Source organism: Haemaphysalis longicornis, unplaced genomic scaffold, assembly GCF_048455015.1.
Source record: "Haemaphysalis longicornis isolate Haplotype H1 unplaced genomic scaffold, Haemaphysalis longicornis Haplotype H1 scaffold_3, whole genome shotgun sequence".
Classification (NCBI taxonomy): Eukaryota; Metazoa; Arthropoda; class Arachnida; order Ixodida; family Ixodidae; genus Haemaphysalis; species Haemaphysalis longicornis.
The window spans coordinates 77,163,337-77,179,696 of NW_027526335.1; the positions used below are offsets into that span (position 1 = coordinate 77,163,337).

Below are 16,360 nucleotides of genomic sequence, written 5' to 3' on the forward strand. Positions count from 1 at the left end.
CCGCAAACACTGGAGTACGCAGGGAAAAAAGGGAGATCAGGAGGCTGGGGCCCCTCCGGAAGTTTTCAAGCTGGGGTGGACAAAGACATCACTTTGCCAAGTTTCAAATACGGGGAAAGGATAATTACATTTTTTTCGCAGGCGATGCTTTAAGCTTACACGTCTTGCATGTTTGCTCTCACCACGACCATCAGCCATTTTGAAATACCCAGTAAGAAAAACGAGAATGAACGGAACAATTGGGAGGTCTAATCGGGAAAGCTAACTTAATGTACCAATAATTTGTGCTTTCAATTCTGAGTTTAATACTTGTTTACACTATTTTCTCGCTATTGTAACGTTTTTTTTCCCTATCATATTCTCCATTCACCTTTATTTAGGGGTCGGCCTCCTCCCTACCAACAAATTCATAGACTGATTCCTTTTTATTACACAGAAAGATGTCCCATGCATAGCAGGGTGCTTGTGTTCATGCATCCTTGAACAAAAACTTGTACACGAGGTTCAGGTATACTGAAACTGAACACAAGGATCGTGCAACGCTGAACACGCGGTGCTAATCGTATGATAAGCGATTATCATAAGTGGCATCCTAGCGCGGAGGATTTACTAATTCAGTGGTACATAACAGTTTTAATGAACTCTTCTGGGGGAATAAAGTAGCAATAAAGGCGGTGCACATAAAGAAGGGACAGGACACACACCGAACTGTGAACGGATAAACTTTGAATTTAATAGGTTCTTTTTTTAGATAGCCAGCCACTAATGTGGTTGCGCAACGCAGGGCGCGCGTGTGTCATCGTTGAAAAAAAATGAGATAGCGAGAGGTAAGCAAGCTCTTCAATAGGCGCCAGCCTCCGGTTACGTCGCACTTTCCCAGAATCTTTCTTTATCAGGATTGAATAAAGGGCAACGATACAAAGGTCCATGCTCTTCGTAATGAGATAAGCCCCAGAACTTCACGTTGCTTCACCCCTCTCCGAGATAAGTACGTTGCAAGCAACCGGGTCGTGCTTGTGTTGACGACGATAAAATAGTACAAAAGTCAAAAGTCCAGCGTGTTTTGCGTCTTTTTTTGTATCCATGCGTCTTTTTTTTTTTCGCATGGCTCCGAATTCATATTTGAACGCACAACTTGCCCTAGCACTCGGCATCACTACGACTCTCGGCTTTCGGCATAATCATTCGACTGTTTGATTCCCATACTTAGTGAAGATTACATGCTGATGCCAGCATGAGCCTCGTATATTTGATTTCTTTTTCTTCTTCATGATCTTTTGATGACTTACTTACATTCTTACTTACTTAGATACTTGGCTTACATGCTTACTTGCATAACTTACTTACTAAAATGACTTAGTTACCCACAGACTTTACTTAACATAGTTAACTTACTTGCTTGCTTACTTAATTCTTCACCCCGTTTGCTTACTTGACTTGCTCACTTTACTTACTTGCTTACTTACTTTTTCACTTGGCTTGCTTACTTAACCTACTTAATTTGTTCGGTTATCTTAGTTAACGTACTTACTCAGTTAACTAACTCACTCATCTTTCTTACTTAACTTACGTGCACCTAACTTAACTTATTCACCTAACTTGCTTACGGAACTTACATGTTTACTTAGGTAACTTAACTTACTTGCTCGCTAACTTCCTTACCGCAACGTTAAACTATTTGTTCTCGGCAAGAAATTGTGCAAGGTGACTGAGAGGCTCACTTGGAGAACCTCCTCCAGGTGAGGCAAGATGAGTCCCTGATGTTCTGCGGGTCGCAGTTGGTCTGTTCGAGGTCGGCGTAGTACCACAACAGTTGGTTCAAGCCGCAGGCGAAGGAAAACAGCACCAGTGTGTAGATGAAGAAGAACTGTATGATGTCGATGACCATCCTGCCCAGCGATATCTGCAGGGGCCCCAGGTGGGGGTTCATCGAGAAAAGATGCACCAAGCGCAGAGCCCTGGAGGAAAAACGGGAAAGGGTCATGCGTGATCTGGAAGCTATTCGCAGTGACACTGTCTCAGATCTTGTCTCTGTCCTCGCCATTACAAACTTCAAAACTTCCTCAGTTTGGCAGAATTCAGAAGTCGTTTTACCGCACACTGTGGGTGAATGGGTTTATCGAAGTAGCAATAAACTGAAAGCGGCGCATTTATTTTCAAGCAGTGATGTAGCTGGCAAATAAGCCCAGATTTGGCCATATTTATAGAAGCAAGGGTTAATTGGCATATTCATGCGGGGTTGTGGCCATTACTACTCCAGGGTGGCCAGTCCTGCTCTGCTGAGGGAGTGCGTTACCGGCAATGGTCGCCGCGATCAGGCCGCACTCCAAGACTCATTCTGCAAATCCATCAACACGCGGATTTCTTTTTTTATCCGGTGGAAATTGTGCGGCTCCGCGATTCGAACCACGGTCCTTCTGCACGCGATGCGGATGCTCTACCTCTACGCCACCGCTGCGGCACTTGATTAAGAAGAAGGAATGGGTGTGGGCAGGGCATGTAATGCGAAGGCAAGATAACCGTTGGTCATTAAGGATAACAGAGTGGATCCCTAGAGAAGGCAAGCCTGGCAGTGGGCCACAGAAAGTTAGATGGGCATGCGAGATCAAGAAGCTTGCGGGATAAATTGGTCGCAGTTATCACAGTACCGGGATAAATGGAGATCCATGGGAGAGTCCTTTGCCCTGCAGTGGGCGTAGATAGGCTGGTAATGATAGAAGCAAGAACTAATACCTTTATTATGATCAAACGTTTAATGCTCTTACTTTTCAAAACTCCTGGGTTTCGGATGTTCAAGTTTACTGTGGAGTTTGTCGCGATACGCTTATCTCCGTTTGCGTCATATATGAATTATGCGCGTGAGTTGAAGTACTTCTGGCTTTCCCACTAAGTGACGTTATCGGCAGCGGGCTATCGCCCAACTTTCAACAGGCACGTGACCCTATTCACACAGGCAAACATGCGCGGCGTTGTTCTAGTCGAGAAAGCAATCGGGGCGGCCGTGCACGCCACTCACGAGAAGACGTTCCCTGCTGCGAAGAGGCCCTCTGCGATCAGCATGGGGTCGAACGCTTCCCACTCTTCTCTGGGAAGATACTCAAGCAGTGGTTGCACTTTGATCTCTTGCCTCTCCTAAAAAAGAGAAATAAAATGATTTGTAATAAAACGTAGCGTAAAATGTTCAGTAAAATGTTGTGAAAGCGATCGACATTCCGTTTCCAAGTCAGTGAAGCGTAGGCACTTCCGGTGCGGTGTAAAACTTTAATTAAACGCTCCTCTCCCCACGTAGACTAATGTGAAAGGTACTAAGCCACCCTTAGTTACGAAAAGAATGCGTATAACTGATCTAAGGTAGCATTCCAATAAAAAAATTCCCGGAGTAAAAAGATAGAACTGCTGGGGCCCGAGCCCAAGATGTAAGCGTTACAAACCACGATGCTATAGCCGCTAGGCCACAGAGGCTGAGCAGCCAGCTCAATTTAGCAGTTGATTTTGATGATTGCGGCAGTGTTCAAAGCTAAGCACCAGATGGCGCTAGGCGTAGTAGGAAGTGCCCGGCTTGTACTGACTTGCAAACGGAAGGTCGCGTTATGAAAGGAACACCCGAGGTAACGAACGGGTAACACTACGACGTGCGCCAGCATATACACGTACACCATCAAACGTGCACATAGCTTAACTGTGTCGCGACGAGAATTTGCTGTGACACAGTTAACAGCCCGTTCGCCACAAAAATAAGTCGGTCGGACTATGTTCATCAATTCTTTGACATTGTTCCTGATATTGTTCTCCTTGCAGATAAGAATTGTTGGTGGCATTTTCCCCTCCTCTTCCTTTCTAGGAGGAGCAGGAGGAGAGGGGTAGAGCGGTAGGGGAGGAGGGGTAGTGTGGACAGGAATTGCGAGGCAAAGGCCTAGACTATTTATCTAATTTCACCGATATACGTGAGCAGAGGGAAGCTCAAGGAAAACACAAGGGCTTCAGTGAAAGCGCACCTGAAAGTAAGCCACTGCGCGAAGTAAGGCGGCGGTGACGTACAGGGTGTTCCGTATCATGTCTAACATATTCCAGCTGTCCTTGAGATATCGGGCCATGCCGACGGCGTAGATCTCGGTCGTCTCCTCCCATATGTGAGCTGCGCGGCAACAAAGGGGGGAAACGGCATTCCGTACACTGTTGCAGCGCTGCCACGATAGGATTTTAATCACAGCGGCAGTGTTGAGTGCAGACGCTGCCGCGCAGTGCAACGCAACGTCTACTGATAAGTGCGATGAATTGGTATTGCAACAAAACGCGGACCATATCGTCGGTATACGCGCACGGTGGCAAGACACTCCGTTTTGTTGTCTCGCTCATCAGATTAAATAAGGATATTTAATTAAACGCAAGGTCGCTCGCTATTCTGATTGCATACAGACGCAGCATTCCTTTTTGTTATCACCAAATTGCGTCGAAAATTCGCACTGATCTCCGGTCTCCAGAAGTCAGATGTTCTGTGATAACTGACGCTTTAGTGTCACTTCATCTCCCGGCAACAATTGCCCAAGCTGGTCATTCGGATTTACCGGACGTGACACATTCGTTAGTCATAATAAAACATATTCTTATTTTTCTCAATTGTAATACGCATGCTAGTGCCCTAATGTTGTCCCAATTTTAACATACACGAAGGCTGTAAATTTTGAAGCAATAAGATCAGCAGGCTTACATACATGTTGCACTTTTGAGAGAAATAAGTTGCGAATTTTTGATGAGTGGCCCTAAGAGTGCGCAGCATTGCATGTCCGCAGACGTCAAGCATTTGTCAGCGGCTGGGATGTGTTACTTGTGTCTTGCCTCGGTTTCGAAGTTATTGCGTTATTATAATGCTATCAGTATAATGCTATCATAATGCCATAATGCCATTATCAAAGACTAGCTGTTTTGTACAGCTGCGATCGATGGTCCTGAATACGCGTTGTGTATTCACAAAAAACTGTTCTGGTCTCTGCAGGCTACCATGATGGGCTAGTTGGGGCAAAAATACTGAAGTTCGAACGGCGCACGTTTTGACGACGGACAGAAGAAAGGTGTATCTGGTTCATGCCCTTGCTCGCGGTAACTTTTTGCCCTCGACAACAACTTGGCCGCCACTAGCAACGGCGAGTATTCCCAAAGGCTTTATTACTGCTACTTGGCACAGCCTCCCTAATTGCGATTTCCTCAACATAAATGTAAATAACGTATACGTGCGCGGAGTGCAGCATGCAATGCGTACCTATGACGTAAGTTAGTATTGCCACTTCAACGAAGGAAGGCGGCTGGCCTCGTTGCTTCTGTTGCGTCGGCTCACTGCTTTGGAAATTCGAGTGCAGGTCTTCCAGGTTCACCCGCTGCGAAGCTAGAATCAAGAGAACTGGAACGAGATGGTCGGCAATCACTATCACTCTGGGCTAAGTTGCGACACGGAGTTCCACGCACTAAAATTACGAGGACAACAGCCATTTTATAAATTCGTGATTGTGTGAAAGCACTATTGTCCACTGCTAAACGACATTTGCATTCTTATCATAACCAAGGCATTGCATCATTTGTGAAATTCCGGGCAATACGAAACATATTCTTTGGACATGCCCTTGATTTCAAAGCTGAAGATTTTTTTTTCGACACCTTTCCCTCTAACATGAGATATAATTCCTTGAAGGAACCCCTCCATCCACCGCACCCACCCCTGTTAGTAAAATCAGTCTGTGACAATCTCCTGAATTTTATTACTATTATTATTATCCACTAATATTATCCTGTAGTTTTCCTCTCGTACTTACCGTCCACCCCATTTTTTTTGTTACCATTACTGCGGTCTGATGCATTAGCAAGAGACCCCGGCTTTTTTTTTTTCATTCAATTAAACGTCGATTGGTTGATTCAAGCCTTTATTAAGGGGAAGGGATACCCCGGGGACGAGCCTGAGAAAGGGGAAGGAAGGTAGGGGGTAGTATAGTCGAAGTTCTTCGCCAAACAATTGACCGTCTGTGTGAGCACACCATCTTCGTCATGTCCACGGTGTCACGGCTCTTCTTGGGAAGGGTATAGTCAACCCCGGACTACACTAATCTCGCAAGGCCACTCCATATACAATAACTGCCTAGCGCTTTCAGAAAATCCTTGCCTTGATTTCGAGGGAGTACAGGGTCGGTGTTTAGAGGGACTTGACGAAGCATTTCCTGTCGCCGGAGCGGGAAATGACTACACATCCACGTCAGGTGGTGAACGCCTGACGATACGGTCTGTTGGCAGTAAAGGCAATACGGTAGCGGCTGCCTATTCGGATGGCACCATTCAACCTAGAAATTTTGTTTTATCAGGCGCTAAAAAAACTTTTTAACGTGCCCGCACCTTATCATGCCTCAGTGGTTAATTTTCGAATGCATCCTTTCACTATGATCATCATACTTTTCCACGCGTATTTTTCTTCTCTCAATTCTTATGACTCTGCACATATGCACAACCGGATATCGCTAAGCAAGGGAACATTCGGCGGGTACTTACTTTGCTACTCACTCAATGGCTACTTCTGTTAAGTGAAGGGTCCAAAGTATGCCTTTAAGACACCCATCTAAGTCGAAGGACACAGCGCACTTTCCAGGTCCACCTTTAATCAGCTGACGTCAGTGAGGGGGGTTGGGGGGTGCTGGGTATGCGTCTTCGTCTCACATTCCGACAGCCCCCGAGTTCGATTCCCACCCAGGCCAAGATTTACCCTATTTTCTTTTAAACTCAATAACTTTACTTTGTTTGCCGGTGCTTCCCTTGAAAATTTGGTGTAAACCTGGGCATTTTTTTTTCATCTGCTTTATTCTTTGTGATGTTAACAATTTTTTGGCCGATCCTGCGAACATTTTGTGTGTCATTTCTTCGACCCGACGAGGCCGAATTTGCGGCCTACCGAGGTATCTGATGCTTTCGCACTGACACAAAACCTACGAGATCCAGTAGTGCTGCTGATTGCATGCTAAAGGAATCGGACCAGTAATGGAGATGACGAGCTGGAGCCACACCGAAACGGAAGACACGCAGATTGTGTATTATGAAAAAAATTCCTCCGGGTACTTAATTGTCTGCTTGGAAGCCTAGGGAAGCCTTGAAGGCAGAAACATTATGGCTTACCCTATACATTCTCAGCTGCTGCATCGTGTTTGCATCTTTCTCTTTTTGGTTTTCCATCTTTGTTTTCGTTGGTCACCGCACCGCAGACCGTCCGCAACTCCGTACTGAGAAGCTACAAAATCTGCGGCGCGTGACGAATTACTTCTTCCGGCGGACTAACGACACTTTACGCCACTATTTCCTGAGAATCAGCGTTAATTCTCCGGGGCTGGGGTGCATCTGTTCTCACCACGTACCGTCACGTGCACTTTCTCTCTCGCGTACCGCCACGCGCTGTCCTCGTTAGGCTTTTTAGTAACCATCCGCTGAGAACGGGTAATGTGGGATATTTCGAGTAATAAGCGTATAAAGGTTTCGCTTTAAAACCATGGTCGGTTGCACATGACGGGCGAATGCAGCTTTCCTGTGGCAAGAAACTCTATATACGGAGCTGCTGTCTGCAGCAGACCCAGTACACGATAGTTTACACTCTCTCGGCGTGTATAAGGTCATTGAGCTAATTGGCTGTCTTTAGTGTGCTTCACGCAGCGTTTCCTGACTATATTCTGAATTTAAGCTAACCCCTAATGCGGGTATTCAGGAACTACTTCTGCGTTTATTAAACAGACTTAAGAACACCTACAGAAGAACACGCAAAGAAAAGCTTTAAGCACCTGGCCTCATTTCTACACTGTCGTTAGATGCTTCACTTGGTGTACTTTATTTCCGCGGGAAGGAGGACCCCGTAGACGACAGCATGGCGACTACTCACGGAGGAAGAGGAGGTAGGAGAAGGCGTTGGAGATGAACTTGACGAACGGCTTCTTGACGATCTTGCCCGCCCGGCTTCGCGGGAAGAAGATGTACATGAACGAGTAGAAGGGAAAGGCCACGCCGATCTTCACGATCTGCAGGCACTGGCCCACGATGCCTTTCCTCCGAAATCCCGGCAGGCCGTCGTACCACAGCGTGCTCATCTGCTGCTGCACGTTCGGGTGGGCCACGAACTGCATGCCGAAAAAAAAAAAAAAAAAAAAAAACGGAGGGAGTAGTAGTAGTAAAGTCCTTTATTGGGAAGGGAATGCCGGTTGGCCAGAGGGGGGAAACGGGAATAGCAGGGAGGGAGAAATAACACTTCTTGAACCTTCAAGGGTCGTGCAGGCAGCTTCCAATCGAGGATCTTATTGTCCAGTTTCAGGGGCCGAGTGGGTTGTAGTCCCCGGCTCACACTACTCGAGCCAGACCGCTCTCAAGGGAAAAAGTGCCTAGCGCGGCGAGGAATTGGGGGTCGTGGTGTGGGGGATTATCTGGTGAAGAACCATTGGGAAGTGCACTTTGATGATGACAACCGTCTGCGAAATGAGTCACCCAAAGAGCGAAACGGGTTACCATTGTAAAACGGAGAGAAATATTACAGCGTTGCACGACTCTGACGGTGATCGAGGCTTTCTTTATTTTTTTTTTTTTCACGGGGATGCCGTATTGTCTTACCGATTGGTTGTATGGCCGACAACTTGCGAGAAAAGGTACAAACCCGCTATTCTTGATATTTGCCAGTGACAGTTACTGCTATCCTTGCAGTAATGTGGGGCTGTGGGCGCGAGAAGAAGTCGAGAAAATAATTCTCTGTTCAGTAACCACTCTCCTTCCCCCATGTAGACACGCTGGAACACGTTTGCAATAATAAAGCCTACAATGAAGTAATTTTATTTCAATGTGTATCTCATATAATAAGCGTCTATTCTAGTTGTGAATGTCGATGCACATCGCGTATATAAGCAACCTGCGCTACTTCAAGCATCACGGGCAGACACCCAAAAAAACTGGATTAGAACTGAGATCCCAAGTACAGCTTTTGTGTTCTTCCCACCAGAGTAGAAGCGCCGAATGTTAAACGGGTTCTGGTTTGCCTTAAACAAATCACAATGTCGGTCGTTGACTATTCTTGATTTGCACTATTCTATTTTTGAATAATTTAAATTTGATGTTCTCCTACGCGCACCTTGGCTTCCCCCTTTCTCTGCTTAAAAAGTCCCAGAGCACCGGCCTTTCTTTTTCCTCAAGGAATATTCGCGGGCGTCCATGAGCGGAATGAAGCCTCCACACTGCAATATCCTTTTCATTTTATTTTTGCAGGTATGCAGATGGAGGTGTCAGTTCGCCGAACACATACAAATGAATCGCTAATTTTGGTGTACATTTTTCAGCGCGAAAGTACAGTTTAAGGCAACCTACGGAATTTTTGTATACAATTAACCGTGAGACGGGTATAATTTAAACGAACTGCTGGTATTTTGGATATTTTTGATATGGGGAACGCAGTATTCCTCAAATGAAAAATATTTTCTGGCATCTCCCCTCCCTCCTTCCCTTCATCTCCCCTGCCCCCCCTGTCTCTAACTTAATATTTTGCAGGCGTTTTTCAGGGGTAAGTTGCTCGAGATACACAAAACTTCGTATCTAGGGTTGGGGAGTTTTGAGGTCGCTTTGAAGCCCATGCGCTTTGAGGCCGAAGCGCAAAATTTACAGGCGATCAATTGCTTCTTGTTCGTCGTAAGGGTAGCACTCGCTTATTGAAATTTACGGGGGCCAACAAGTCACTTCACTTCAACGGCGACCACAATACACACACTGCTTCGGCCACCGCCGGCCTGGGTGCAAAACTTCGTTCGGGCAGACAGCGCCCCGTGAGGGCAGGCAGCGCTACGCGAATTACTGTCCACCGAAGAGCGGAACCGTGGAAGGCCGCCGCGCTCCTTGCCGCCATGATATAAACAAGGAGATAATAGACACGTGACTTCGTCGAACCCGCAATAGCCATCACAACCGCCCCCGGCGCCGCGGCTTGGCAGCTTACGAGTGTCGACACGTCTCGAATTAAACCTGTACATTTATAATGGACCTCTTTCCAGTACCGGTCCTCCTAGCGGCCGCCACGGCGAACTGGAAATGGCAGTAAGGAATGCCCCCCAACAAAAAGTCGGGCTTTCGGAAAACTCGGGCACATAATATCCTCGTCCTGCAGTCCCTCCTCCACCCATCGGTTTTTTTTTTTTTTTTTTGTAACAGTAACTTTATTTACAAATATAAACAGAGCCGTATGCAGTGATTACAGTGGTTCCCGCGTACAACAGAACATGGTTTCACTTAAACATAAAAAAGAAGCATCGCCCGTACCTTTCACATGAAGGCGCACGTTCCCGTGACACTCTGCAGTGGTTGAAGCACCCCTTTTTATTTACTTTTTTCATTTTTGTTACTCCCTCACTGGCAGCCATACGCTCGCAGAGAGAAGGAGAGAGAGAGAGAGAGAGAGAGAGAGAGAGAGAGAGAGAGAGAGAGAGAGAGAGAGAGAGAGAGAGAGAGAGAGAGAGAGAGAACGTTTATTAGGAGAAAAAAAAGGAGGTGTCGCGATTGTTTGAGGGGTGGTGCCCTCCTTCCAGAGCCCGAGACTCTTCTGCTCCTCTCAAGGCTCGAAGAATTACGTCCTGAATCCCAACTTCGGTGCTGGCCAGAGCTGGCTCCCATAGCGCGACCGTGTTTGTGGGGGCGTTTCCTGAAGGCCAGATGATAGGGCAGGCCCATGTGGCATGAAATAAGTTGGAAGTGTTTCCGCATTTTTTGCATGCGTCTGTGTGTGTTTGAGCGAAATTTTTTTATAGCCGGGATTAGTTAGGGTAAGTGTTTGTCTGGATTTGCCTCAGTGTTTGATCTTCCGCGCCAGAAAGGTTCTTGTCCGGGTTGGGGAAAAGGGCTCGTTCACCTCTTTGGACGGTGAGGCATTCTCCAAAGCCGCTTGAAAAGGGCTGCAGAAGACTAGGGCTGTTAGCCGCCCGGTTTGTAAGATCTCGCGCAACGTGGTCGGCTCTCTCGTTTCCCTCCAGCTCCTCGTGACCTGAAGTCCAGACAATGCGGTGGAACTGATTCGGTGTTTCTGGCTCTAGTTTTTTAAAAAGTTTGTGAATTCTTCCATTTATGATATTCTGCATAGCCTTTTTGGAATCTGTGACTATTTGGAGGCTTCCTCAAACGTCTTTGTCCCTTCCCTTAGAAACCATGTTTTGTGTGCACGTACGAACCCACCACGAGCTGTCGCAATGAAAAAAAAAAAAAAAAGAAAGAAAACGAAGCGCCAGACAGCATAGCCGCTCCCCCAAGCAGAAAGCTGAGGGGCGTCTTTTGTTTATTTTGCCGGAGGTACCTGCCAAGAATGTCGGACCGGCAGCCCGTGCATACGCAGATCGCTATTGGAAAAGGGTCCATTGTTTATGACTTATGAAGGTTAATGTACAAAGAAAGATTTTATGTATTTCTATGAGGGCTTGTGTGCTCGCTTCTTGTTCTGTTGTTCGTCACGTGACTCTTGGCACAGCGCTCGGACACCCAGTCCCAGTGCGCCCTGGTCGACAGGGCTCGGGCCCACAGAGCTGCTCTTCGGCGGCTCAACCGTCCCTAAGCCTAGCCAGAAACAAAGCGTGCCCTCTCTCTCCCTCTCTCTCCGCTCAGTCGCCGTTGACGTCATCTCTGCTGGGCGGCTGATAGCTTCGTTTTCTGATTATTTACGCGATTATTTTCAAGGTACTGACCTAGAGACTGGTATATTCGTTTTCTGCGGATGCCAATCTATCTATTCAGACCAACTTTGATTTTGTCTTCAGTGTCCATTTTTTAAGCTATTTGAAGTTCCACACTTAGTATATATGCGGTACCTTGAACCAGAAGTCAATGTATGACTCCTTTTGAATTCCAAGTTTCCACAAATGAATATAACGAGCCATAAAGCGCAGGGAAGGCAGAATTCTTCCCACCCGATACACCACTGGGTGAATCTCAAACTCAGCTAAATTGTGTTCTGCACCCGACTCTGCAATTCAGTGTTTGCGCCTGGGAGAACGACACAAGAAATAAGGCATTTATTATAGGCGTATGGCCAACCGGAACCGAAACCGGAGTTCTTCGGGGAATTAAAGCAGTCCTTTTGTATTGAGTCTACCGAGGTGCATGCGAAACGTTCTAAATATGCATACAAGATTTCATCGCATGCAGTGTGAGCCTCGTATCATGTTCAGACATTATCGGAGCGGACGCTGCTCACGCAACGCTGTTTCTGCCATTGCTGGCGGAAGTAACATATCGTGCCGCCTTTCGCCGCCTTTCTTATTGCCATTACAAAACCGGATTTTGCCCCCGTACACTTTAAACCCGGTTCTTACGTGTCGCTCTTATCGTTTGCTATCAATGCTGTATCAGCGCTATCGTCACGTCGGCTGCACGACCCACCGTTGTATAGGAGAGGCAAGTTTATGAAACAGCTGAGCTGCTCACCCCCATGGAATTGTTGCAAATGAATCACTGCAACCAGAGCCCGCACAGTGTGGTCTCGGCTATGCGGCGCTGTTTAAACATTATTTGACTGCCCTAGTAACGAACTCGTGCACCTTAATGCACTGACGAGTAGAATGATTGCTCAATGCGCTCTTTTGAATAAAAATTGTCGCCTTCGAAGCAGACGTGCAAGAAATTTGAAGGAGCAACTTCTCAGAAAAGGGAGATGTATATATGAATCCGCCTATTTCAGTTTTTTTCTTGAAGCCAAGCCTGGGGGTGCATTGAAACCGGCTGCGTTGCATTCTAATGCGCGTGAAGGACTCAACAGGTGGACATTTTGCATTCAAATTTGGCGATAATGCGGCCGCCCGCGAAAAAGTCGAAGTGGGGATGCCATGCCGGACGTCGTGAGGGAGCTGACCTTTTTTTGCTGGTGCTCGATGGCAAGCTCGAGCCTCGCGAGTGACAGTCCGTCGTCTTCCTCGCTGTCTTTCGTTTTTATGTGGTGGTTCAGGATGCATGCCAGCTCCGCCGATGTTCGGATGTGGTCCAGCAGCGACGTAGCGAACTCTTGGCACTGGCGCTGCAGTTTCTGTGAGGGGATATTTTAGGGGAGCCTGAAGGTCACGTTGGTATATAACTGTATGACCGAATAACAGATGTGAGTTAAGCTTGGTAGTTAACCGCAGGCCAATTGGCAGCTTTTGCTTGCAAGTGCGTGAGTCTAATTACGACTGCGGACAGAGTCTAATCGGGACTGTAATTTTTCTGGGAAATAACCGGCCCAGCAAAGAGCACCGGTTTTGAGCAATTCTTCGAATTACAGAACAACTACGATTCAAGAGGAGCGCCCCCTAAAATAAAAAAAAGAGCGCGAAGGACGGGGACAAAGAAACTTTAAACTGAAGAAGCGCTCCGGATATTTCCAGAAACACGAGTAGACTGAACAAACGAGTCTATTTGAGTTTTTGTGCCCGTCCTTTACGTTCTTTCTATTTTTTTGTAGCCGCGAACCAGCTAGCCCAACAAAGTATTTTACCAAGAGGTGTCCCTCAGAAGGTTCTCGTGTTTCCAATTAAATCAGACTGCTATTTCGTCTAAATGTAGTAAAATTGAGTTTAAAAAGCCAACCAAACAAAAAAAACAAATCTATAGGAAAAACTTGGTATACCTTAAGAAAGTATCTCTGATGAATTTCTGGTCTGTACTACATGCATGCACGGGGCTGGCTACCTTGTAGTCGACCTTGAACTCGTTCTCCACGTAGCTGAGCCTCTTGAGCTCGAGGCTGAGCTCGAAGGCGGTGAGGATGGGGTCGACGCTGGACAGACAGATGAGCGAGGGCGACGAGAGGGCGCGGAAGGCGTTGATGCGCGAGCGCGAGTGGCGCAGGCAGTCCCTGCGCACCGCCTCCGCGCACTCGTCGCAGCCGCAGCGCACGTCGTGCGGCATGGGCAGCGTGGCGCCGCGGTCCAGCAGAAGCTTCAGGATCTCGTAGTTGTTGCGGTGCGCCGCCAGGATCAGCGGCGTGATTTCGGGGTTGAAGGTCGACGTGGCCGAGTTGACCTTCTCCCAGTTCTGCGATCGCGAAATGACCCTGACGTCACGTACTGGTACGGTCGTCCACACGCTTATAAGCTGGAACGTCACGTTCTACGTTAGAGTAGAATATCTCCAAAATTCTGGTGAAAAACTGTTCAAACGAATGCGGAAGACTCAAGTCCCCCTTAAGCCTCAGAAAAATGCGGCAGTTGTGAATAAACTACCTTACGCCAAGGCAGGAAGAGGCGATGCGATAAGTCGGTAAGACTTTGTTCCAGCTAAGAGGGTGGACGATATAGGGGCGTAACGAGACATCACAGTGCGTAACTCTGCAGAACATGTTCCCTAGGTGTATCCTTCTGCACGCGTTAGAAGGGGAAAGCTCAAGGCGAACTTGATGTGATCCGCTGTTCCCGCGTCAGGTTAGTTTGGCGAGCTTCCTGTACTATGCGCCCTATAGGATTGACGAAGCATTGAAGGCATCTTGAACGCACGCGCTCACTAATTTCCTTATAGGTCCGCAAAAGGCGGCACTTATCCGCGGAAAATTCGTCGCCCCCGCATTTGCAGACTGACCCGCAATGGCACTCTCACCACGTCGCCTCTGCACCGCGAAATACACCTCAGCCGTCAAGTTTCAGCTTGCAAGGTGCACTGGGTAACGGTGTGAGAAACGCAGAGCTTCAGTGTATAAAACACAATTAGGTGCGCTTTTACGCCTTTGAACTCAGTAAAATGGAGGCAAGACCACATGCTGTGTCTGGCGTCTGGAAGGAAACACCCCTTCTTAGTCACCGCAATATACGTTTGAAAGCTGGCACTTCTGTGGCACGAACAATGTTTTTAACTTCGCGAATCTTCTTTTAATCGTTATGCAAAGGTAATCTTTCTACCTTGTCCCCGGCCCCTTCACTCTATTTTTGTTTCGGTGGTTTCCTGTTTGTGTACCTGCTACTGCTAAACCATATATGGCGATGTTTAGCACGTCCCGTTCATCGCCGGAGACAATGGTATCAGCCAGGTTGAGACCGGGCGTTTTGTCGTAACACAAATGCGTCCCTCGGGCACTATTCATTCTCGATTGCCTCTCCTGGAGCAATCAATGGTGTCCCTGTATACATGCCCGTGGAGTCAAAGGGCTCCCGTTGTTAACGCTCAGCGCTCTCAGCGCTGAGCGTTAACAGTACCTTTTAGCGCTCTTTTTTGTTGACATGCACGCAGGCGCTCTCTTTGCTAGTTTTGCTTATTTTAGTGCAAACTAGTGTTTCGTACCGCTGCGCAAGAGGCCGGTGAACGGCAAGCTTGACGGCGATACGCACTGACACTTTCTGACTGGCGGGGCTTTGTAGCGCGGTTGTGTACCCCAGGGTTCATCAGTCTGTCCAACGCTTTTTCTTTTGTCGTGCCTCACTACAGTGTACTTCACATATTTTTATTGTGTAGACGTGACAAAAGCATTCATTGGTGGATTGGGAACGCCAGCACGGTTACGTACTATTACTAACAACAATGCATATCAAAGCTGTTACTGATACGGTTAGGAACAACCTATGAGGAAACCTGTCACTTGTTTCGTTCTGTGAAACAATAACCAGCTTCGAGTCGCCCGAATTAGTAAAAGTTATGGTGATAACAGATGGCAGCAGTAGATGTTGGTTATTTACTTCAGCGGTGCTATACAAGACGCGGAGCCATGCCCAACTCCAGCGGAAAAAAGGCTACATAAAGAAATTCGAGACTGGATTTTTGTTTGTGCGAATCGGTACGGCACTAGGAGCTGCTAACAGTGCTAAGATAAACCACAAGAACGAAAGGAGCTACAAATAGAGCACCAAGTTTTGCCATGGGGTTCGTCTTAGCGCTGCTAAAGATTCATCAAATCCGGGACCCCCCATGTATTCGCGTAGGAGGCGCACAGCAATCACTTCGGAGTCCTTTTACGGTTGCACAGGGTCCGCGTCGTCCTATCGCACCGACGAAGGTTCAACAGTCGACAGAATCAACGGCCATTGTAGAGGCATTACACAACCTTATCGTGGCAGCGCAGTGGTTAACCGTTACGCCACTCTCCCCCTCTCTCTTGCACCCGTCACACCACCGCTCGCGATTCCGCTCCTTAGCGTGCCCCTTTCACCGCTCTTGTAGCACCCACCTTGGGATGCCGAACTTGCACCCGGCTCGGAGCCATACTGGGATGATTTTGTGCCGCATAAGGCATTCTGCTTTGATGATGTCCAGTGACCGCGCTGCTTGGCACGCGTGGTATGATGGTATGGGGATCCTTGAAGAGGTCATAAAATTACACCTGCGACGTTTTATTCAGAGATGCTTACAATGCGTGGTTAATTTACCTCGTTTCCAATAA

The 16,360-nt window shown here is 47.4% G+C and overlaps 1 protein-coding gene across 1 annotated transcript in view; it reads right to left on the reverse strand.

The window, feature by feature from the left end:
• Positions 1 to 16,360, reverse strand: part of LOC144174669 (transient-receptor-potential-like protein) — a 47,613-nt gene that overhangs the window by 17,023 nt on the left and 14,230 nt on the right. Inside the window, exons 5-11 of the mRNA XM_077703468.1 lie at positions 13,687 to 14,031; positions 12,875 to 13,045; positions 7,898 to 8,132; positions 5,258 to 5,395; positions 3,996 to 4,135; positions 3,017 to 3,132; positions 1,722 to 1,958 (exon numbers count right to left, since the gene is read on the reverse strand). Coding sequence (XP_077559594.1) covers positions 1,722 to 1,958; positions 3,017 to 3,132; positions 3,996 to 4,135; positions 5,258 to 5,395; positions 7,898 to 8,132; positions 12,875 to 13,045; positions 13,687 to 14,031 — 1,382 coding nt within the window. The remainder of the gene's footprint in view (positions 1 to 1,721; positions 1,959 to 3,016; positions 3,133 to 3,995; positions 4,136 to 5,257; positions 5,396 to 7,897; positions 8,133 to 12,874; positions 13,046 to 13,686; positions 14,032 to 16,360) is intronic.